Genomic DNA, 22,011 nt, shown 5'->3' on the forward strand with positions numbered 1-22,011 from the left:
ACATTTTCAGGATTTCATGGATTGTGTGTGTGTGTGTGTGTGTGTGTGTGTGTGAGTGTATGTGTGTGTGTGTGTTTGAATTACTCAGCCCCACTTTTTATTAATTTTTAGCTGTAGTATGTACAATTGACCGCTGGATCTGTGCTGATATCCAAACACCTATCTACCTCATGAAGCTGGAGTCTGGCACCACACACACACACACACACACACACACACACACACACACACACACACACACACACACAGCTAGACCTGTGACTAAATAAGCCTTAATTTATTATAACAACATCAGGACCACATTTAACATCTATTAAAAACTTCCTGGAAAATCTCAGCATGATTTTATTTTTATTTTTTTTAAGAGTACACACACCATTTCTTGGGGTTTTTGTTTTGTCTCCCCACCCCCACCCCCACTGATTTCCAGCCCAATACATGGCGTTTCCTAGATAAAGCCTGCTGTAATGGCGTGTGCACGGTCTCCAGCCCCTTATGGCATGGAGGGTGTGTGCAGGTGATGTTTTATTTCTCTTTTCAGTTGCACGTGTGGGGAAAAAATAATAGGAGCAGGAGAAATCACTAGCGACAAGCTGACCTGAAGTCTGCATTGCTTTTTATATATATAAAAAAAAATAGATAGAATATATTTTAGTATTAGTTCTGCTCTCTGTTTGTCTGCTCTCTGATCTCCCATTATACGAGCCCCAGATAGTTTTTATGGACTGTAAGGATGTGAATTATTTTATTTCCCCCTGTACAGGTTTTTTTTTTTTTTTTGTGAGTTAGGGACTGATACACACCTACTGATTCCTGTTCATCTTTGCTGTCTGTATTTCTGTCTACACTAGTGAAACATCTAGATTAAATATAAATCATATTTATTTACATTTTGTACATTATTTTGGCCTCGTTTTTATACGTGTGATTTCTCTTTAATCTTTTTTTTTATATATATATAAACAGTTGTTGATACCTCAGTAGCACAACGGCATCAGAACGACTTTTGTATGTTATATTTTGATGTGAAGTTTACAGGTTCTTTTTTTTTTTTGGAAATGGACCGAAGTGTTTTCTATACTCTGTACATTTCTTAGAATAAAAACAAAAATCAAACAAAAAATGTTGCTCTTATTTGGGATCTCAATCTTGTGTGTGTGTGTGTGTGTGTGTGTGTGTGTGTGTGTGTGTGTGTGTGTGTGTGTGTGTGTGTGTGTGTGTGAGTGATTGAGAGAGTGGGGTTAATACAGATTAATACAAAAAGAATCCGGTGAATACCATATTGAAGCCACAAAATATCACTTTGGGAGAGTATTTCAAAACTCCAGCAACACAGAGAAGTGAAAAACACCCAGCACAGTGAGAAGAGTTAGTAATTGCTGGGTAGTGACGTGAGGTGGCGTCACTGGCCCTGCCCTTTTTTTACAAAATAGCACTAAACATGGACGTGTGACATATCGAAATGCTCGTCTTTCTGAGGAGAATCCCGTCTTCCTCTTTACACAGACAACAGACGGTATCCGTTGACGATTTTTGCACCGTTCTCCTTTCACTTTCTCTTCAGGAAATTCGATTTCACGTGAGTCATTTAGTTTTATTAATACAATTTGGGTAAAATGATTGCACTTTAATAAAGCGACATCTTCAGCCAATATCAAAATATGTTTCAAAATAAAGAAAAAAGCCAGAGAGACGTTTTATTCTTCAGGATCGTTAGGATGTCTGAATGATGTAACCTCTTGCAAAGTTTGTGACTAAAGTACGAATAATATGATTTCATTACTAAAAGTATAAGCCATGACTCTTGGAAAAGCATGTTTTGTGCAAAAGATGTAAAATACATTCACGTATTGATATAAAAATGAGGCTTTTGAGGGATTTGATGGTTTTATTTTGAGCTAAAGTGCGTATGGACTGAAAGATGTGCCAAAACAACGTACATTAAAATGAACAAATCTGAACGATTTGTTTTTGTTTGTTGATTGTAAAAGATGTTTATAGGATTTATTATATGTATAATTATATATTTGTTTTTAGGTAGGTTTTTAATTAATTTATGTAAATGAATTACATGTTTGAATCATTTCCTTTAGTTTTACTTTACTATATTATACTAATATACTTATACTATATTTTTGTTTATATATAATATAAAAAAAATCAAAATACAGCCAGAAACATCAAAAAATCTACAGTGCCACAAAATCAAAGACTTCCGGGAAATGACGTACAGTTCAACGTGAATAAATAGAGCCGTATAGGCCTAGGGTTGCCATATTATCAATAACTCCTTAAAACGTGATTTTTGTTTTATTATTATTATTTCGACCTGGGAAAATGTTTTTTATGGTAATTTGTCTGTTTTTATTAAAAAATAATTTACACATTAAATCAAGTGTCCAGGAACTTAAAATGTATATGTATAACCAAGACCGACTTCCACTACAAAAAAAACCAAAAACAACAATACAAGCGAAAAACAATTTAGGTTTAAAGTTTGTAACTTCAAACACAAAATGTGTGAATATAAAACATAGTATAGCCTTCAGAAATTAAATATAGCCTGAAACTCATTTATAAGTCTTTACATTAGCAAAATAAGGTGCATTCTAATCCATACAAAGGGATATAAAAGTCACAATCTGGCAACCACAACAGGGCTAACAGACAGTGTGGTTTCAGCAGTCGGTTGTTTGTTTACGATTTAATCTTTAATATTACAGACAATAATCCGGACCTTCAGCTGTAATTTCCTAAAGGTAAGACTCTAATAAATGGTGAGATTTTATACCTTGTATTGTTTTCTCGACCTGCTCACATGATCATATCCAGCTGTTTGCTTCCAAAACACATTAAAAACTGCCACTGGCAGCAGCTGCTTCTGTTATTGTTGATGTTTTTTTTTGTTTTGTTTTTCAACTTGATTTCTATAATCGATGACCTTTATTTTATTAAACATTTCCTTTTGCAGCCTTTTGTGTGAAACGGAAAGAACCTGAAAGCTGTGAGGTGTTTTTTTTTTTTTGTGAGTTAGGACTGATACACACCTACTGATTCCTGTTCATCTTTGCTGTCTGTATTTCTGTCTACACTAGTGAAACATCTAGATTAAATATAAATCATATTTATTTACATTTTGTACATTATTTTGGCCTCGTTTTTATACGTGTGATTTCTCTTTAATCTTTTTTATATATATATAAACAGTTGTTGATACCTCAGTAGCACAACGGCATCAGAACGACTTTTGTATGTTATATTTTGATGTGAAGTTTACAGGTTCTTATTTTTTTGGAAATGGACAAGTGTTTTCTATACTCTGTACATTTCTTAGAATAAAACAAAAATCAAACAAAAATGTTGCTCTTATTTGGGATCTCAATCTTGTGTGTGTGTGTGAGTGATTGAGAGAGTGGGGGTTAATACAGATTAATACAAAAAAGAATCCGGGTGAATACCATATTGAAGCCACAAAATATCACTTTGGGAGAGTATTTCAAAACTCCAGCAACACAGATGTGACAACAGCAAGCACGGTGACGCGATTCAGTTCATTTCAGGGCAATGAAGTGACGTCTCGAGTCACAAACGTGGACGTGTGACGTATCGAACGCTCGGCGCAGTCTGGACAGTCGCCATCCGTGTACCATATTGACGACACGAGTCGTCACTTTGACGTAAACCAACAAAATATGCCATATTTAAAAACTCCAGCAACACAGAGAAGTGAAAAAACACCCAGCACAGTGAGAAGAGTTAGTAATTGCTGGGTAGTGACGTGAGGTGGCGTCACTGGCCCTGCCCTTTTTTTACAAAATAGCACTAAACATGGACGTGTGACATATCGAAATGCTCGTCTTTCTGAGGAGAATCCCGTCTTCCTCTTTACACAGACAACAGACGGTATCCGTTGACGATTTTTGCACCGTTCTCCTTTCACTTTCTCTTCAGGAAATTCCGATTTCACGTGAGTCATTTAGTTTTATTAATACAATTTGGGTAAAATGATTGCACTTTAATAAAGCGACATCTTCAGCCAATATCAAAATATGTTTCAAAATAAAGAAAAAAGCCAGAGAGACGTTTTATTCTTCAGGATCGTTAGGATGTCTGAATGATGTAACCTCTTGCAAAGTTTGTGACTAAAGTACGAATAATATGATTTCATTACTAAAAAGTATAAGCCATGACTCTTGGAAAAGCATGTTTTGTGCAAAAGATGTAAAATACATTCACGTATTGATATAAAAATGAGGCTTTTGAGGGATTTGATGGTTTTATTTTGAGCTAAAGTGCGTATGGACTGAAAGATGTGCCAAAACAACGTATTAAAATGAACAAATCTGAACGATTTGTTTTTGTTTGTTGATTGTAAAAGATGTTTATAGGATTTATTATATGTATAATTATATATTTGTTTTTAGGTAGGTTTTTAATTAATTTATGTAAATGAATTACATGTTTGAATCATTTCCTTTAGTTTTACTTTACTATATTATACTAATATACTTATACTATATTTTTGTTTATATATAATATAAAAAAAATCAAAATACAGCCAGAAACATCAAAAAATCTACAGTGCCACAAAATCAAAGACTTCCGGGAAATGACGTACAGTTCAACGTGAATAAATAGAGCCGTATAGGCCTAGGGTTGCCATATTATCAATAACTCCTTAAAACGTGATTTTTGTTTTATTATTATTATTATTTCGACCTGGGAAAATGTTTTTTATGGTAATTTGTCTGTTTTTATTAAAAAATAATTTACACATTAAATCAAGTGTCCAGGAACTTAAAATGTATATGTATAACCAAGACCGACTTCCACTACAAAAAAAACCAAAAACAACAAAACAAGCGAAAAACAATTTAGGTTTAAAGTTTGTAACTTTAAACACAAAATGTGTGAATATAAAACATAGTATAGCCTTCAGAAATTAAATATAGCCTGAAACTCATTTATAAGTCTTTACATTAGCAAAAATAAGGTGCATTCTAATCCATACAAAGGGATATAAAAGTCACAATCTGGCAACCACAACAGGGCTAACAGACAGTGTGGTTTCAGCAGTCGGTTGTTTGTTTACGATTTAATCTTTAATATTACAGACAATAATCCGGACCTTCAGCTGTAATTTCCTAAAGGTAAGACTCTAATAAATGGTGAGATTTTATACCTTGTATTGTTTTTCTCGACCTGCTCACATGATCATATCCAGCTGTTTGCTTCCAAAACACATTAAAAACTGCCACTGGCAGCAGCTGCTTCTGTTATTGTTACTGTTTTTTTTGTTTTGTTTTTATTTACAGCAAATTGTTTCTATTGTGCATTTAAATTTAAATGATATTGGTCACATACACATTCATACAGAGTAGAACATGTAGTGAAACGATTTCTACGACTGTACAACGTGTAAAACGTGAACATAGAAAGAGAATATAACAATAAAATGAAGTAAAAGAGGTAAAAAAATAAAATATAAAGTAGATAACAAAGATAAGTATATCTATAAAGTGTGAACATTGGGTTAAGAATAATATAATAAATGTATACACACTAGAAAAATAGTATATATATATATATATATATATATATATATATATATATATATATATGAATTATGTATATGACTGATATTGACAGAGGTACAGATTAAAGTGTCCCACTGTGATTGTCATTTATACTGAAGAACGTAGTAAACAAAAACCCATAATATGTTCCAGATTTTAGATTGCTTCTATTAGATACATGAAGTTTTGATGAAAGCTTGGCACACTCATGGCATTCGGTTCATGAGACAGTCATCTGGAATGGTTTTCAGTTCATAGGTGTGATTTGTCATGAGTTCATTAGTGACATTTCTTGCCTTCTTAATGTACTTTACAAGATCAGTTGTCTTGTGCAGAGGAAAGGGTGAGTGCAGAAACAATAGCTACAACACTACTACATTAGTCAATACTACAGACCGTAACACATTTTCCCACATGATTTGGTGTGACAGAATAAGTAGTTTGGCATCATTCAGGAGGGTTTGCATATTCTCTTCTGTAAGAAATACATCTTCTGTCTTTCCATCCTACACGTCTTGATCTTTGTAACATCTCTGTGGTGCCACTTTGACAGTGTTCCATGGTACATACAGTGCCTTTTGAAATTTTTTTAGATCTCTCTCCTGATTGGTTCCTTTCAACACTTAAATTTCACAGATTCATCAGCAACTCTTTGTTGAGCTGCCACTCTTGGGCCCTTGAGCAAGGCCCTTAACCCTCTGTGCTCCAGGGGCGCCGTATCATGGCCGACCCTGCGCTCTGACCCCAGCTTCTGAACAAGTAGGGATATATAATAAAGAACGAATTTCACTGTGCTTTAATGTATATGTGACATATAAAGGCTATTCTATATTCTATTCTTTTATAAATCCTACAGCAACAGCTGTGTTTTATCTGGTTTTAGTTAAAATCACTGTAACTGATGGCACATGTATGCTATTTAATTTATTTTTATTTTAAAAAGCTGCAATTTTATAAAGGCGTGTAGATCTTTTATATCCACTGTATTCTGGGTTGTTTAACACGTTTATTTTGGTATTTTTTTACTACATAATTCCATAATGTACAATGTTGAAAAAAACTGAACTGAAAGAAAAAACACTGAAAGATATATTATAAAGTGACACATCCATTGTGTTGTATCCTTTTATAGACACATTGACAGCATTACAGCTAAGGGCCTTGCTCAAGGGCCCTGAGTGGCAGCTTGGTGTTGCTGGGATTTGTGCTTCCAACTTTAAAATTAGAAGTCCAACATCTTATCTACTGAGCTTATTCACTAAACAAGTTCTGGTTATCACTTACACTATAGCAGCTGTAATAGTTCCTTCTATACGGATGACTTTCCTCTATTGAAAAACTTTTTATAACATCACAAATTATTATTATTTTTTTGGTAAATACCAACAGCATGTTATTGTTGAAGCTTCGATTATGTGGGACATCCGAAACATGTACACAATATTGCCAAAAGTTTGCGGACACCTGCTCATAAGTTCGTTATGTGATTTTTGAGCGTCGCATTCCACATTTAGTCCCAATTTGCGGTACTAATTCCATCCACTCTTCTGGCAAGATGTTCCACTAGATTATACAGTGTGCTTGTGAACATTTGTGTAAAGGCAGGTACTTATATGTGGTTCTTTCCCAAACTTTTATTAAAAACTTTAAGACACAATTTTTGGCCATCTTTGGATGAAATTTTCCCTTCATTTGAACCAGAAGACCCAAACTTCCAGCATGACAGTGCCCTGTGCATAAATCCAGCTCCATGAAGATCTGCTTTACATGGGTTTGGAGTGAAAGATCTCCTGCTATAGAGCTCAAAACCTTTTGAACAGCTTTGAGATGAATGTGAACATTGACTGCACCCCAGGCCTCCTTACCTTCTCATGTAAATCAGTACCTGACTTTACTAACACACCTTGTAGAAGAATGAGCACAAAATCTCCACAAAATGAAGATGTTTTCACCCCCACATTGTGTGTCTTTAAGTTTTTGATAAAAGTTTGGAGAAGAACCACTTATGGCTGGAAAAGTAGTCTTGTGCCAGACTACAATCTGCTGTGATGAATAAAAACAAACATACAGCAGATCAAAATGAGGAAAGCAGATTGACGTTCTGAAGCTCAAACACTCACAGATATTCGCTAAATCTGAAGAGGAGTTGTGTGAAGATGAATTGAGGGAAAAAAGTAAAGATTTCTGTTTAGAAAGGTAACGACAGAAACCCAGCTGTGAGATTTTCCATCTGTGCAGCCTGCGGGTGGAGGCGAATGTACAGTTTGGGGTTGAAATCAGCAGCAATGTGACAGAAACTCAATAATAATAGAAAGAGAAGTGCAAGCAGGTGGCATGTTTCATTTCTGGTTTGCGTGTGTGTGTGTATGATCTGTTAAAGTATGTGGTTTGTTTAAAAAATTGTGTATCTGATTTAAAGAACTGAACCATGGCAGTGGCACTATAGTGCTGGGATTCAAACTCATGACCTTCTGAGCAGAAGACCTACTTCTTACCCACTAATCTACCTTTTCTAACCCCTGTGTGTATCTCGGCAGGGTTCCTCACTGTGAGTCATGCATGTGCCGTGTAGGACGACTTTGCTGGTTTTGACGTGCTTGCTGTGGTCGCTGAGCTTCACGCCACGGTGCAGCTCGAAACCCGACCCACACCAACGCCAGGCTCTGATAGAGATGGAGGCGAGGCGAGCGACCGGCGGAGGTGTGGTGCTGAACGAGAAAGAAAAGTTGGTGGATAAAAAGCTGCAGCAGATGAAACTGCAGGAAATGGAAGCGCCGGACTTCCCACCTGCCATGCACTTCTTTAAAGCCAAACCACTGATCGATGCCAGTCCAGTCTTCAGCTTCCTACGGAAGATGCCCAAGGGTGCGCTAATGTTTATTTCTACTAAATTTTTTTTATTCAGGAATCAGGATTCATTTTTGCTTTCACTGCATTCCAGAGCAAAAGATTCCTTCGTTTTGTCCCTCAGACATACACTTGTAATAATAACGTCCTCTTGAGACATCCAAGTGTCACACGACCGCCATTAATTGGGAACGGAATCAAGTTCCTGTAGTGTCTTCAGAAAAAAACAATTAGAAAGAGCTTTAAAGATCTGCTATAGAGCTCTAACTCTATTGAACACCTTTGGGATGATGATCTCAGGTCTCCTACATGAATGAGTCGCAAACTAATCTTCAGAAAATCTAATGGAACATCCTCCCAGAGGAGTGGAGGTTATTTTAAGAGCAAATGGAGACTAAATGTGGAATAAGATTTCCAAAAAGAGGTTTTTGTCCATCTATTGAGGGGACATTAGCCAATCGTGTGTGTTTATTAGCTCAGGTATGTGGAAGAGGGCAAATGGCACCTTCTTCCTATCAGCTACGTTTCCACTATAGCGCTTTTTAAAGCTTTACAGCATATAAGTATTATAGAACTGTCTGTTTGTCTGTCTCAGGTGCAGCTCTACATGTGCATGACTTTGCCATGGTGGGAGTGGAGTGGCTGGTGAAGAACGTGACCTACAGGGAGAACTGTTACGTGTGCTTCAACGACGAGAACTCTGTTCGCTTTGTCTTCTCGTCTGTGCAGCCCAAAGCGCTGCCTCACTGCTCCACATGGACATTACTCAAAACCTTGAGGGAGAAACTCAACTCCACCGAGCTGGATAACAGGTGAAGGAAAAAAAACCCACTAAAAACTAAATGTTGTTGAAGAGGTTGACACGAAAACAAAACCAATTATTCTGCTCTTGCATTTGCAGCTTCATTCGAAACCTCACGCTGGTTACTGAGGACCCAGACAGCGAGTACCCCAACCAGGACGTCGTCTGGAAGAGGTTCGAACAAGCCTTCTTGGTGGCCTACGGGCTCGTCACGTACGCTCCGGTCTTCAAGGAATACCTTTACAAAGGTCTCGCACAGTTCTACGAGGACAACATCATGTACGTGGAGATCCGAGCTCTTCTGCCGCCGGTATGTGGATTTGTTCTTCTCTTTTGTCGCATTGTGAAAGAAGAACGTCATGAAAGTGTTTGATTTCGCTCATCTTTAAGACGTACGAGCTGGACGGCAGAACGAACACTAGGGAATGGAGCTTGAATGCTTGTTCGGAGGTGATCAAATGCTTCAAGGCACACCATCCAGGCTTCTTTGGAGCTCGAATCATTTTCACCGTCCACAGGTTGGTCTTTATTACCGAGTCAAGTGTTTTTATGGGTATGCAAGGGTATTGGAGTGGCAAAAATTGGTTTATTATGTGTGTGTGTGTGTGTGTGTGTGTGTGTGTGTGTGTGTGTGTGTGTGTGTGTGTGTGTTAGAGGCTTAAATTCGACCCAAGCTGTACAGATAATCGACGAGGCCATGAGGCTGCACAAGAAGTTTCCAGAAGTCATGGCAGGCTTTGACTTTGTGAGTATAACACAATTAATGGGATGAACAAAAGGATGAACTGATATACGTTTCCCAAACATTGCTCATCCGCACGTCTGGAGACGATTGCGTTCCCGTACCGCGCTCGAGCAAAACGGGAAACACTTCAACCTGCGTCGTTTCCACCTGCCGTTTATTTACTTGAAACGTCGCAGCAACGAATTCAAATGCGTCGTTTCCCGAAAGTCTCCTCTTCGAGGAGCGTTTTTCAAAAAACCTACGTTTTCGTCGACTGAAAACAAAGTCTCAGTGTAGACTGAAGTCCAAAACGGAGAGAAAAATACGTACAGTAATTTCCGGACTATTAAGCACACCCAAATATAAGCCGCACCCACTGAATTTGACAAAGATGTTTATTTTGAACATAAATATGCCGCACCTGTCTATAAGCCGCAGGTGTCTACACTAAAACTAATGAACTTTACACAGGCTTTAATGAAAGACAGTGTCTGTTACACGGCTTGTATCTAAACAGTAGCCTACCAAGAAAGTCATTGTTCACTGTCTTCCTCCTTCCTTTCACAACTATTTCTCTCTAGAGTTTATCTTTTGGCATCGTCGTGCTTTTAAAAATCACCATCGGTGAATCTTTTCTCCCGATGCCGTGCAGCTCAGAACACAGGTGAAGTGTGTTTTCATGCCCCGTTGTTTTCAGCGTGACGAATGATTCACATTTCCTGTAGACAGTCCGAGTGAGCGGCAGGTCAAACGTCAGAGGAACATCATCCATATTTATGATGTGGTGCGGTCCGATTCAGTGGGAGCGCATCTGATTTAATATAAAGAGTTTCATTGGTTCACCTGAACCCGTTCCGCAATTTCATTGGTCTTATGTTATGGGGTTCAGTTTTTTGGCTCGAATCTTGTGAAACCGGGAAAAACCCAGGAAAAATCCATAAATTAGCCGCTTCATTGTTTAAGCCACAGGGTTCAAAGCATGGGGAAAAAGTAGCGGCTTATAGTCCGTAAAACACGGTACTTTCAATGGAATAATGTGTAGGAACCCTGTATTGGATTTAACAACTCTTTTGAAAAGGAAAATGAAAGCTGTGCAATAAAAATGCTGGGCCATGTAAGCTGATTTATGGTGTTGTGCAGGGTTGCCAGGTCTCAGGACATTTTGGCTTATGAGCAGAGCAAATAAAACGGAAGCTGGTCAGAAAAAAAAAGTAATCGGAAAATGAAAACTAACGCATTTCTGATGTTTTAGTTTTTCTATCTAAAATCGCATCTGTTTTTGGTCGCATTCTCCACTCCTTAGAATTTCCCAGTCACACGCTGAACTGAAATACTTGAGCTCAGATTAAATTAGAGAGGAAACATGAACGTTATTAACCTCTGAAACAAGAGAGCATGTGACCTGAGTTTGATTTCACCTCGTGTACAACACTGAGCTGAAACAAATCTGTAGTTTATATATTTAGCTTTCGGGAAACTTTTCTTTCACTATATTGTGTAATTTGTTACTCTTGACTCTACTGCATGTCAGAAAAACAGCATCACGTTGAAGTGAAAACATAAAGAGCATTAAATGAGAAGTTGTGGTTCTCGTGAGAGTGTGTGTGTGTGTGTGGAGTGTGGCTGCTTTCACTGTGTGTGTTACTGTGGAAATCTCTCTCAGTGTAAAGGTCTGACATGCAGGAATCCTAAACTGCATCCATGAATCACAGTTTCTCATTCATCACTACTTACACAAGGTCTTTTTTTCCTTCTTTTTTTATTCAGGTGGGTCGTGAAGACAAAGGAAATCCTCTGTGGTACTTCAGAGAGGCTTTGGGGCTGCCAGAGAAGCGCAGCGTCGATCTGCCCTACTTCTTCCATGCAGGAGAGACAAGTACAGCATACACACACACACACACACACACACACACACACACACACCCCAGACATCCGTAAACTAAATTTCTTCTGTCGTTTCTTCTGTGTCTACATTCAACTTCCTGTGTAGATTTCCTGGGCACAGCAGTGGACCAGAACATGATGGACGCCCTGCTCTTCAACTCGTCTCGGATCGGACACGGCTACGCGTTGGCACATCACCCCGTAGTCAAAGAGCTCGCCAGGAAGATGGATGTAGCAGTGGAGGTTTGCCCCATCTCTAATCAGGTAGCTTCCCGGTTCACTTGTTTATCTCATGGCTGTGTCTCAAACGCATGAGATTTTTCCCCGCGGTTTTAGAACGTGGAGTTTTGTGGCGTCATGACAACATGCTAACGTCCTCCTGAAATGCAAGTCGGGATAAATATAAATATAAAATTAGTGTGATATTTGACATCGCCACTTCATCAGCACTAAAGACCTCCACTGTCCTCATCAATTCATCTGCTTTCGTACACTTTTATTTTATTTGGTACGTCTGGGCACGGTTTATTTTCATAGAAAAAATGACCCTCTCTTCCTCCACTCTTCTGTCTATCCCTTTATCCCTTCTTTTATCAATTTATGCCCCCCCCCCCCTTATTCCATCCATCCCTTCCACTCATCTCTCCATCCACATCTCCATATGTTCACTCCCTCCATCTAACTATCCATTTATCCGACCATTCCTCTCTCTTTCCATCAAACTTTTCATCCATGCATCCATACATCACTTAACTTGTTTCATGCATTCATTTTTCCTGCCTATCCATCCATCCATCCATCCATCCATCCATCCATCCATCCATAATAATAATAATAATATATAATTTTTCCATTCGTCAGTCCATTCTCTTTTGTTTTATGCATACATTTCTCCCATGCATCCATCCATCTATCTATCTATCCGTCCATCCATGCATCCATCCATCTCTTACCTAGTTCCAGCCATCCATTCATCTATCTGTCCATCCATCCAGCCATTCATTTCTCCATCCAGCCATCCAACCATCATCTTTTCTTTCATTCATCCAATCGTTTTTTCATTCTTCAATTTATCCCCTTCCCTATTCTCTGTAACATGCATACATTTCTTCCATCCATCCATCCATCCATCCATCCATCCATCCATCCATCCATTCATCCATCCATCTATCCAATTATCCATGCATCTATCCATCCATCCATCCATCCTTCCTTCCATCCATCCATCCTTCCATCCTTCCATCCATCCATCCATCCATCCATCCATCCATCCATCCATCCATCCATCCTTCCATCCACTACCTGCAGTTAGAAAGTTATTCCCTGTAACTGGTGAATCAGGTATTTGATGTACTCAGTGGTGTTCAATCTCGATACATGATTTGTGTTGTGTTTTATTGCTCAGGTCCTGAAGCTGGTCTCAGATCTGCGAAACCATCCTGCAGCTGGACTGATGGCAGAGGGTTTTCCCATTGTGATCAGCTCTGATGACCCAGCGCTGTTTGGAGCCAGCGGTCTCTCACACGACTTTTACCAGGCGTTCATGGGCTTCGGTGGAATGAAATCGAATTTGTCGACACTAAAAGAGCTCGTGTTCAACTCTCTGAAGTAACGTCGCACTGCCCACACACACACACACACACACACACACACACACACACACACACACACACACACACACACACACACACACACTTTTCGTACTTCAAGTATAAATACATCCACACGTTTTTATGCCAAACATCAGCTTTGCTGCTCAAAACCCGGTGAAATGCCTCATTACTTACAATTATGTGTAGAAAGCTATTAAATTATTTCTAATATTGACTTATATTAATATAAAATGTGAATTAGGAGAAATTTTAACATATAGATCATGCCTGGATATTATTTATAATAAAATACTTTATAAAATTAATTAAATAATCACACCAAGACTTCAGAAAATACCCTTTGGTTTTAATTTACTGTCTGGTTAATAAGCGATACATATCAAATTTATATATATATATATATATATATATAAACTACACTCTAAAATCTAGCACGATATTGCATTAAAATGTACTTTTCCGATTCAACACAAGTTGAAATCAAGTCGTTTTTAATGTGGCATGTTTTATTTCCCCTGAATATTTCAACCTTTTCTGGATATTGGGTTCTTTTTCAAATCTAAAGTGTTGAAGTTCTTCACCAGGCGATGTGATGAAATGTCAGATCTTTGTTTTGTTTGCAGGTTCAGCTCTTTGTCTCCCACCGAGAAGAAAAACGGCATCGCAAATTTATTAGTGGACTGGGACAAGTTCATCTCCGAGACTTTGCTCTAGACCCAGTGGAGAAACTCAGGAACTCTTCAGTGGAAAGTGGAGAGAAAGAAAAATGGGGTTTTCTATTTATCAGGGCTTTTGCTGGAGGATGGACCATTTGATGCTTTTGATTTAATGTATTTTTTTATTTCTACTGCATTATTTCAGCTGGATATTCGCTTTATCTGGAGCCAAGCGTGTGGCTCTATTCAGACTTCTAAGTTCCACGATCGCCCTCTGCTGGAGTTATTCTTTTATTGCACCCCACCTGTGCTACATTTGACTCTCTGGTACAGTTTTAGAGCTCGAGGTTTTCACCTCAGGTCAATTTCTGTAGCCAGTAATAAAACTGACGATAAAACAGCAACTCGGACCATGCACATTTACAAAAATACAAGACTTTTACATAATACATGTGAAAGGTGTACAACAGAATTTGACCTATGATTTTTCATTGACCTAATGATAATAATAAATAATTTTTTTTTATCTCAGGGTATTATAGTAAGAACATCATCAAGAATTATAAAGTATTAAAACATTTCCTGTATATATCATGAGTTCAAAGCACAGTAACACCAAGCTGCCAATGCTGGGATCTTAAACAAGGGCCTTAGCCTTTAATTTCTCAGTAGTAAGAATGATTTCATTGTTAGTGGATAATGTAAATTTTTTTTTTTTTTACAATTATTGGTATTTGATCATTTCCCAATAACAGCATGCTTTCAAGTGTCTTCTAGAGCGATCTGGCAATGCAATCCAACAATAATTTATTTAAAAAAACACATTTTTATCCATTTATAGTTACAGGATGTGGAACATCAACGTTACATTAAAGCAGCTATAAGCAGTTACTTTAATAGATTCCACTTTTCTTTTCTCTTCTTTCTACTGAAAGTAATGACATAAAAAAATCCCTGCATCAGGACTAAAAGTTACACCTTGACCCGTAACTGTTTCAACATCCTGACACTGGAGACTCCTTTAAGAACATCTTTCTCATGGAAAACGTCAGCAGAATTAATCCCTGTGATTAAACGGTAACTATAGAAACGCTAGCCTATGAAATGAAGTGCATTAATACTGTATCAACCTGTGACACTACGGTCAGACCTGCTATTATCAAACATTTAGCTACACCTTCTGACCAATCAGAATCGAGCATTTATGAGCACATGGAATTTCGAGGAATATTTTAACCACCTTTTTTTTATTATCTTACACAGCATTTGTATGTATTTGTGTGTGTGTGTGTGTGTGTGTGTGTGTGTGTGTGTATTTGTGTTGCTTTTTTTAAATACAGATTATAATGATAAAGTGTATTCTCAGGAACACTAAAAAGATGAGATCATTCAGTTCCTCTAGAATCAATGTCATTGTAGAAATGTTAACACATCTGCAGTAAATGTACTGAGATTCTCTCTGAGTCCTGTGTTTGTGCAACTGAATTCAATAGAAACTTAAATCAAAAGGTTTTCATCTTCGTTTCGTTGCTTTGCATCTGTACTACGAAATCACTGATTGCCACAGAATCACTTCAAGACCAGATGTTAAGCTCATGTTTAAATAATGCGACTATCTAGAAACCTACAGCGGAAACTAGATTTATATGCTGAATATTTATAGAAATTGAAAGACGATTTACCAGAGCATCTTACAAGAATCCCAATTTTACACAAGTGAAGACCCATACTTGGGGGGATTTGAACCCCCTGACCTTCAAAAACCAAAATCCAACACCTCAGCCATGGAGCGAGCAATTAAACAAGTTTCAAAGATTATAAGTGCTGCAACATCTGCCCTTAGACTCAACACTTTAAGACAAAAATCTTTGGATTGTGTTATTGAAACCCTGAACTAAAAAGACATTTAAGAAGATACTGATATCTGTTTAAATCCCCAAATCTGTTACTACAGCTGAAGGGGTTTCAAATCCGGTCTCATTCCTCTTGTATTTTTATTCATACAAGCCCAAAAACTTAATTCATTATTCTATAATGCTGCCTCTTCATCAGACCTGGTCTTGGGCTTAAATGCACAGCTGTCTATTACATGATGTCCACCGACCAGACATAACAATGACATTATAACCTTATGAGCAGTGAAGTGAAGAACACTGATGATCTTCATCATGGCACCTGTTAGTGGGTGGATTTATTAATTAGGCAGCGAGTAAATTTTATCCTCAAAGTTGATGTTAGAAGCAGGAAAAATGGGGCGAGTGTAAGGATTTGAGTGAAATTTTGATGTCTAGACGTCTGGGTCAGAACATCTCCAAAACTGCAGCTCTTTGGGATGTTCCTGGTCTGCAGTCATGAGTGTCTATCAAAAGTGCTCCAAAGAAGGAACAGTGGTGAACCGGCGACAGGGTCATGAGGCTTACTGATGCTTGTGAGAAGCGAAGGCTGGTCCGAACAGATGAGCTCCTGTAGTAGGTGCTCATAATAATCATTTATTCTGCTCGATATGGCTGCTGTAAATTATACTGTTCCAGATGTGAGCGAGTGGAGGACGAAGCAGGACAGAACGAGTGGAAAGAAACACCTGAAGCTGATGAGACTAATCAGTGCGCTCTGTTTCAGTCTGGCGACGCCAATAAAGAGGATCGAGACGCTAGCCCAGGAGGAGAGCGCCACCAAGTGGACGAGAAAGACGTGCCGGCCGGAGAGGGCATTCGAACTGGAAAGAAAAGTGTCAGGGTAAATACAGAAAAAAAAATAAAAAGAAAGAAAGCTCTGCTTGGTGAACTATTGCCTGTCTCTCTATCATTACAACTCATGAGCTGGTATTATCTAATTTTCTTTCTCAACACACAAACATCACAAATCAATTCAAAACCAGTGGTCAGTCAAGGTTTAAATCACCCAACCTAGTCAATTTTTTTTTACATCATTTTATTTGTGCTAATTGTAGTTAATGAACCTTTCATCTGCTGCACTTATTGAACTGGGAGAAGAAGCTCTCATGAGGGATATTGGTGTAAACCTCATTCTTCCTCCTGTGATGAAGACAGAACACAGCTTTTTAACATCACGCCAGAGTCTTGCCAATTATATATACACACATATTATAGGTACAGTTAGTGCTTTTGGGGAAAATTCCAAACAGATGTGTCCAGGGGTTATCCACAAACTATTAATCATCAATCAGGCTGTATGATCATCATCAATGAATCATCAATATGACCATGAGTTTGGAGATGCCTCTAGTGGTAGAAAAGTGTAACTACAGAGAAACTCTGTGAGAAGCTGCATCGCAATTATTGTCAGTTCTCAGAGGTCCAAAAAATGGGGTATGCACTATATGCAGTGCATTGTGGGAAGTGGCGCTATTGCATGTAGTGTATTTATTCTTGTATTTACCCCTCTTTTTTTGGGAGAAGGAGAGGGCACTAACCATGATATTGCATAACGTTTAGCAAATGTGCAGTTCTCCTATATAAAGCGTATCTAGAACAATTTTCCGCCTTTTCATTTGGAAAGTGGTTTACTGAGTGGTTTACTATATAGTTTCGTAATGCGAATGAGGGTGGTTGTTCACCAGAAGAGCAGTCTAATATGCATTGATGAATGGCCACTGTGGAGCAATGACGATGTCAAGTTCCTTATATGGGCTATTGTTACGCTCTGATCTAGACCTTGCTCTTCACATGCTTTGATGAATATGACTTTTGGATCCTTGTCCTGTGAGATTTGGTGATTCATATGATTTTTTATCAAATGTATTAGTTTTGGACTGAGGGGGAAAAGCTCACAACCAAATCTTTACCTTGGACTTCATGGTGCCACTCAAGACTCTGAATTAGTGTTCGGGTAACAATGTCACGTGGTAAACATACAACTTTTCATGGCACATGAACGAATTTAATGGGGAGTGAATTTTTCTCCAATATATTGTAAACAAATCATTTAGTTTGTAAAGATTGTTTGTGCGTGTCTGTGTTGGGGGGCGGAGGTTACTGTATGTGCCATACAGTCTACAGTATACACTACTGTATGTATGTGTGTGTGTGTGTGTGTGTGTGTGTGTGTGTGGTACTGACTGTTCATGCTGAGCCTGGGCCAGCTGCATGTTGGTTTTATCCACAGCGCTGCGCAGCTCCTTGTAAAGTCTTGCCTGCTGTCTCTCCCGTAGCAGTGCAGCCCGAGCCAAAGCAGCATTCAGGCGGTCCTCCTGCAACTGCTTCTGCTTTTGCTCCATGCAAACACGCTACACACACACACACACACACACACACACACACACACACACACACACACACACACGCACACAAGTAATGAATTCTGCCAAAACCCTGCCCTTCACATACTGCACATTTAACTCATCAGTGTGACCATGACCCTCACTATAAGGGGGTCCCCAAAATTTTTTTCTGTGAGGCCACATAAATTCTTTTCTTTAATGGGGGGGGTCGGTCTGTAACAATAAATTACACACTCCGAAGTGACTACCGGTATTATTGTGGAGATTTCGACTTCTAATCCTAGACTAGTTTATCATTTTGTTCTGCACCGTACAGACAAATGAGCATCACTTAAAGAGATTTTTTAAAGAAATATATAAAGATATAAATCCTATTAAAAGACTGTTATTACAACCATAATGAGGTTTTTTCATATTCATGGCTACTGAAATCCAAATATTTACTTATGCATATGGTTGTTCAGTAAATCTAACAAATAATTAGGCTTTTAATAACTAGAGATCGACTGATAGTGGATTTTAGTAAAATAGTACTGAAACCTTATTGCGAAAAAAACAAAAAAAAGTACTGAATCATGAGAATGTGCTAAAGGAATTAAATATCAATATATTCATTATTAAGTATAATTATATAATTAATAAATGTATATATATTAATCTAAGTTAATCAATAATAAATATAACATAGCGCTCTCTGCAGCGTGCAGTCTCACGCGTAAAAGCAACCAGCACGTGGCTTTTAATGATTCGCCTCTATTATACTAACGACTTATTTCAATTCTTAATTAATCGTCTCCTCACTACATGAAATCCCATGAAGACCAATTAAATATTTGTGAATAAAAAAAAAAAGTCGATCAGGTATGTTTTACCTTCTTCTCCTCAGCTTGCTGTCTCTGAAAATTGATGAATTCTTGGATCTGCTCGGGTGTCATACCCTTGAAGCTGTCTCTTCCTGTTCTGGTGCTCTCGCTTAGCAGCTCCCCCTGCAGCTGGTTCAGGATATCAGCACAGTTGCTCTTCTCTTCCTGATGACGGTCCATTTCTCTCCGCTCTCGCGATTCCAGTGCCTGAAACGTGAAGAAAACGTGCACAAAACTCTTCAGAGAACATATCAGCGCATATCAGGACACGATTCCAAAAGGCCAACAGTGTCTGATCATCATTTCTCTGAGCACGAGAAAATGAGCTGAGACAAGGCACCGAGCTTGAGTTGAGCTCTTTTGACTCACCAGAGCTCGATTAAAGTTCTTGATGATAATGTTGGTGGCTCTTTTGTGCTCTTCCTCCATCTTCTGCAGCTCGACGGCTCGGTTATCCAGGGTTATTCTACTTTGATTGTACCGCTGAGCTGTTGAACAGAAACACACTCTTAGTTCATTAAAAGGGTTGATCGCTCTCAATATTTTGGACCTTTTGTTCCTTTGATGGGGAATAAACAAGATTCAGATGTATGAGAATCACGGAAAGTTCTCTCAGATCTAGTCTGTCACCAATTGAAGGTTCACAAGATTCACCTTTGACCTGTTTTAGAGAACTAGTTGATCATTGGTTGATCTGATGCTGTTCACTCACCATTCGTCTGCACATTTAATAGAAATTTAAGCTTCACATCATTATTTTGTGATGACTCCATGATCTAAAGTAGTTTTAAAACTTTCATTTCTTATCTTCTCATCTCAGAACCTTTTCCAATAGACCTTTCCTAAAGGTGGCATTCATCAAGTTCTAGATAAAGAAGACGCAACTTTTGAGACACAAGGAAGCTACTAACTAAGATCTGATGAAGCACACTTACCTTGCAGGCTTTGCAGCTCCTTCGCACGGTCCAGCTCCTTCTGCTGCTGTAAGCTCCAGTTTCTCAGCTGCTCCCGCTGTCTCCGTGTCCTGTCTGCACTGTCCGGGTCCTCGCCTGCCAACCCGGGCAAAATGCGCACACCTTCCTGCTTCTTCAGCACGTTAGGGTCATTCAGATCGAACTCGCGCCTGCTGCTGGGCTGCTGGAACTGCTGGCGGAAGTTCAAGATGGTCTCCGCTAGAAGACGTTCATCCTGCTTTTGTCTGCTCTCCAGGAGACAAGCAGTTCGGTCGGTGCGTATGAGTTCGTCGGCTGGGAGAATGGAAAAAAGTTGATAAACATTTCCATGTGTACTGATGTTACTGAGACTCTAAATGACTGAAACTAATTTTTGGACCAATGTTTAATCTCCATTAAATGTCCTTTTGATTGATCATCTCCCATCATATGACAATGTAACTGCTGTCCACAAAGAGTTATAAAAGTTGTATGTCAAACAGTCATGGTGTCACCACAAATACATCAACAATCATCTAGGCCAGTATGGGTGAATAAGAGTCTTCACTCCTCACACACATAAATGATCCTCATGTACCTTACTCACTGGTTCACTAACTGTCCATCTTCAGACCACTTTTGGGGAGGTGGTGGCTCAGAGGTTAGGATGTTAGCCTTCTGACCAGACGGTCACAACTCCAAATGACCTGCTATTTTGAGAATGCTCTTTCCCAGTCGTCAATTGTCAAAGAGGCTCAGATTCTTAGTCTTTCCCAATAACATCAACTTTGAGAACTGACTTTTTTGCTAACCATAAGTTTATTCCTAATGAGCGAGCCATTGGCAACAGCGGCAAGCAATGGTATGAGGAAGGAACCTTGAGAGGAACCAGACTAAAAATAGAACCCATCCTCATCTGGGGGAGGCACCGATTGTCCATTTATTATAGTTTTAGTATTCTAATTCATCCCAAAAAGTGTTTAGGGTTTGAGCTCTATAGCAGATCTTCCACTCCAGCATATGCGAAGCATATCTTGATGGAGCTGGCTTTGTGCTGGAACCAGAAGACATCCTCTACAATCGTGCACCTTGAACAATGTTGGAAGGAAGAACCACGTATTTCTGGAAAAATGTCAGTTGACTTTTGCCCATAATTAATTGTATCTAAAAAAAAGTCCACGAGTGACGTCATAGGGACACAAAAGCTCAACTTTCTTAGAAGGAAAGAGGAGGCGAGTATCGAACTGACACCATGATGACGTTATATTCAGAGTAATCATACTGAAGGTGTTTCAGGATTAATAAAGTGTTCCTCACCATATTCCCTGAGTGCTCTGGATTCTGATTCTTGTCGAGATCTTTTCTCCTGCACCTGATGCTCAAGAGCTTCTTTATCGATCTACGGAAACAGATGACTACTTTAGAACGAGCATGTCAGATTGGACTTTATAGAGAAGAGATGAAATTCTGAGCTCGTACTCACTCCTATAGTCCGGACTTTGGAGTTGAAAATGCGCTCCTGTCTCTGCAGCTCCCGGTTCCTCCTGGTTTCCAGACGAGCGGCTGCGACTCGATCAGATACGAGCTCCACTCGTTTCATGTTGGTCACCTGCGCCTGATTATGACTTTTACCAACTTTTAAAGAAGGAAGAATGAGTTTTATTTTTACCGGATTATTTGCGGATCTGCCTCTGGTCCGAACGTCGAGCTAGACGCCGACCTGCAAACAATCCCCGTTGCTAAGAGACGCGGAATCGACTCACGAATCGATTCCGCAGTCAATCGATGCAGTTATTTAAATTTACATTTAAACTCTAATCCAGATACATATATATATAATTATGACCAGGTGACCCAATACTTTTGGAAATATA

General features: G+C 38.7%; 2 protein-coding genes across 4 annotated transcripts; one reads left to right on the top strand and one right to left on the bottom strand.

Moving 5' to 3' along the window:
• The first annotated feature begins 2,655 nt into the window (after nucleotides 1-2,655).
• Nucleotides 2,656-15,565, top strand: ada2a (adenosine deaminase 2a). 2 transcript variants are annotated; one of them, XM_046849249.1, is made up of 10 exons: nucleotides 2,656-2,759; nucleotides 8,114-8,441; nucleotides 9,019-9,235; nucleotides 9,325-9,535; nucleotides 9,616-9,743; nucleotides 9,880-9,970; nucleotides 11,717-11,825; nucleotides 11,940-12,097; nucleotides 13,239-13,441; nucleotides 14,070-15,565. In XM_046849249.1, exons 2-10 carry the CDS (start codon nucleotides 8,132-8,134, stop codon nucleotides 14,158-14,160), a joined length of 1,518 nt encoding a protein of 505 aa, XP_046705205.1. In that variant the 5' UTR covers nucleotides 2,656-2,759; nucleotides 8,114-8,131; the 3' UTR covers nucleotides 14,161-15,565. The 2 variants fall into 2 exon arrangements, with proteins under 2 accessions (XP_046705205.1, XP_046705206.1); XM_046849250.1 differs by lacking the exon at nucleotides 2,656-2,759 and adding an exon at nucleotides 5,027-5,150.
• An 870-nt stretch (nucleotides 15,566-16,435) lies between these two features.
• ribc2 (RIB43A domain with coiled-coils 2) lies at nucleotides 16,436-22,011 on the bottom strand. Of its 2 annotated transcripts, XM_046849902.1 has the most exons (8): nucleotides 21,621-22,011; nucleotides 21,455-21,536; nucleotides 20,141-20,452; nucleotides 19,575-19,693; nucleotides 19,215-19,412; nucleotides 18,182-18,348; nucleotides 17,062-17,137; nucleotides 16,436-16,818 (listed from the first exon to the last, which is right to left on the bottom strand). In XM_046849902.1, exons 1-7 carry the CDS (start codon nucleotides 21,735-21,737, stop codon nucleotides 17,065-17,067), a joined length of 1,068 nt encoding a protein of 355 aa, XP_046705858.1. In that variant the 5' UTR covers nucleotides 21,738-22,011; the 3' UTR covers nucleotides 16,436-16,818; nucleotides 17,062-17,064. The 2 variants fall into 2 exon arrangements, with proteins under 2 accessions (XP_046705858.1, XP_046705857.1); XM_046849901.1 differs by lacking the exon at nucleotides 16,436-16,818 and having other exon boundaries at nucleotides 17,014-17,137.

The sequence above is a fragment of the Silurus meridionalis genome, chromosome 5, assembly GCF_014805685.1.
Source record: "Silurus meridionalis isolate SWU-2019-XX chromosome 5, ASM1480568v1, whole genome shotgun sequence".
Taxonomy (NCBI): domain Eukaryota; kingdom Metazoa; phylum Chordata; class Actinopteri; order Siluriformes; family Siluridae; genus Silurus; species Silurus meridionalis.

Bases quoted from the DNA above. Each gene is read 5' to 3' on its own strand.
- ada2a (XM_046849249.1), top strand. From the start codon at position 8,132: ATGCATGTGCCGTGTAGGACGACTTTGCTGGTTTTGACGTGCTTGCTG. The intron at 8,442-9,018 runs GTGCGCTAATGT...TGTCTGTCTCAG, and splicing joins CCTACGGAAGATGCCCAAGG to GTGCAGCTCTACATGTGCAT. The intron at 9,536-9,615 runs GTATGTGGATTT...CTCATCTTTAAG, and splicing joins TCCGAGCTCTTCTGCCGCCG to ACGTACGAGCTGGACGGCAG.
- ribc2 (XM_046849902.1), bottom strand. From the start codon at position 21,737: ATGAAACGAGTGGAGCTCGTATCTGATCGAGTCGCAGCCGCTCGTCTG. The intron at 21,537-21,620 runs GTGAGTACGAGC...CTGTTTCCGTAG, and splicing joins CCAAAGTCCGGACTATAGGA to ATCGATAAAGAAGCTCTTGA. The intron at 20,453-21,454 runs GTGAGGAACACT...CCATTCTCCCAG, and splicing joins CAGAGCACTCAGGGAATATG to CCGACGAACTCATACGCACC.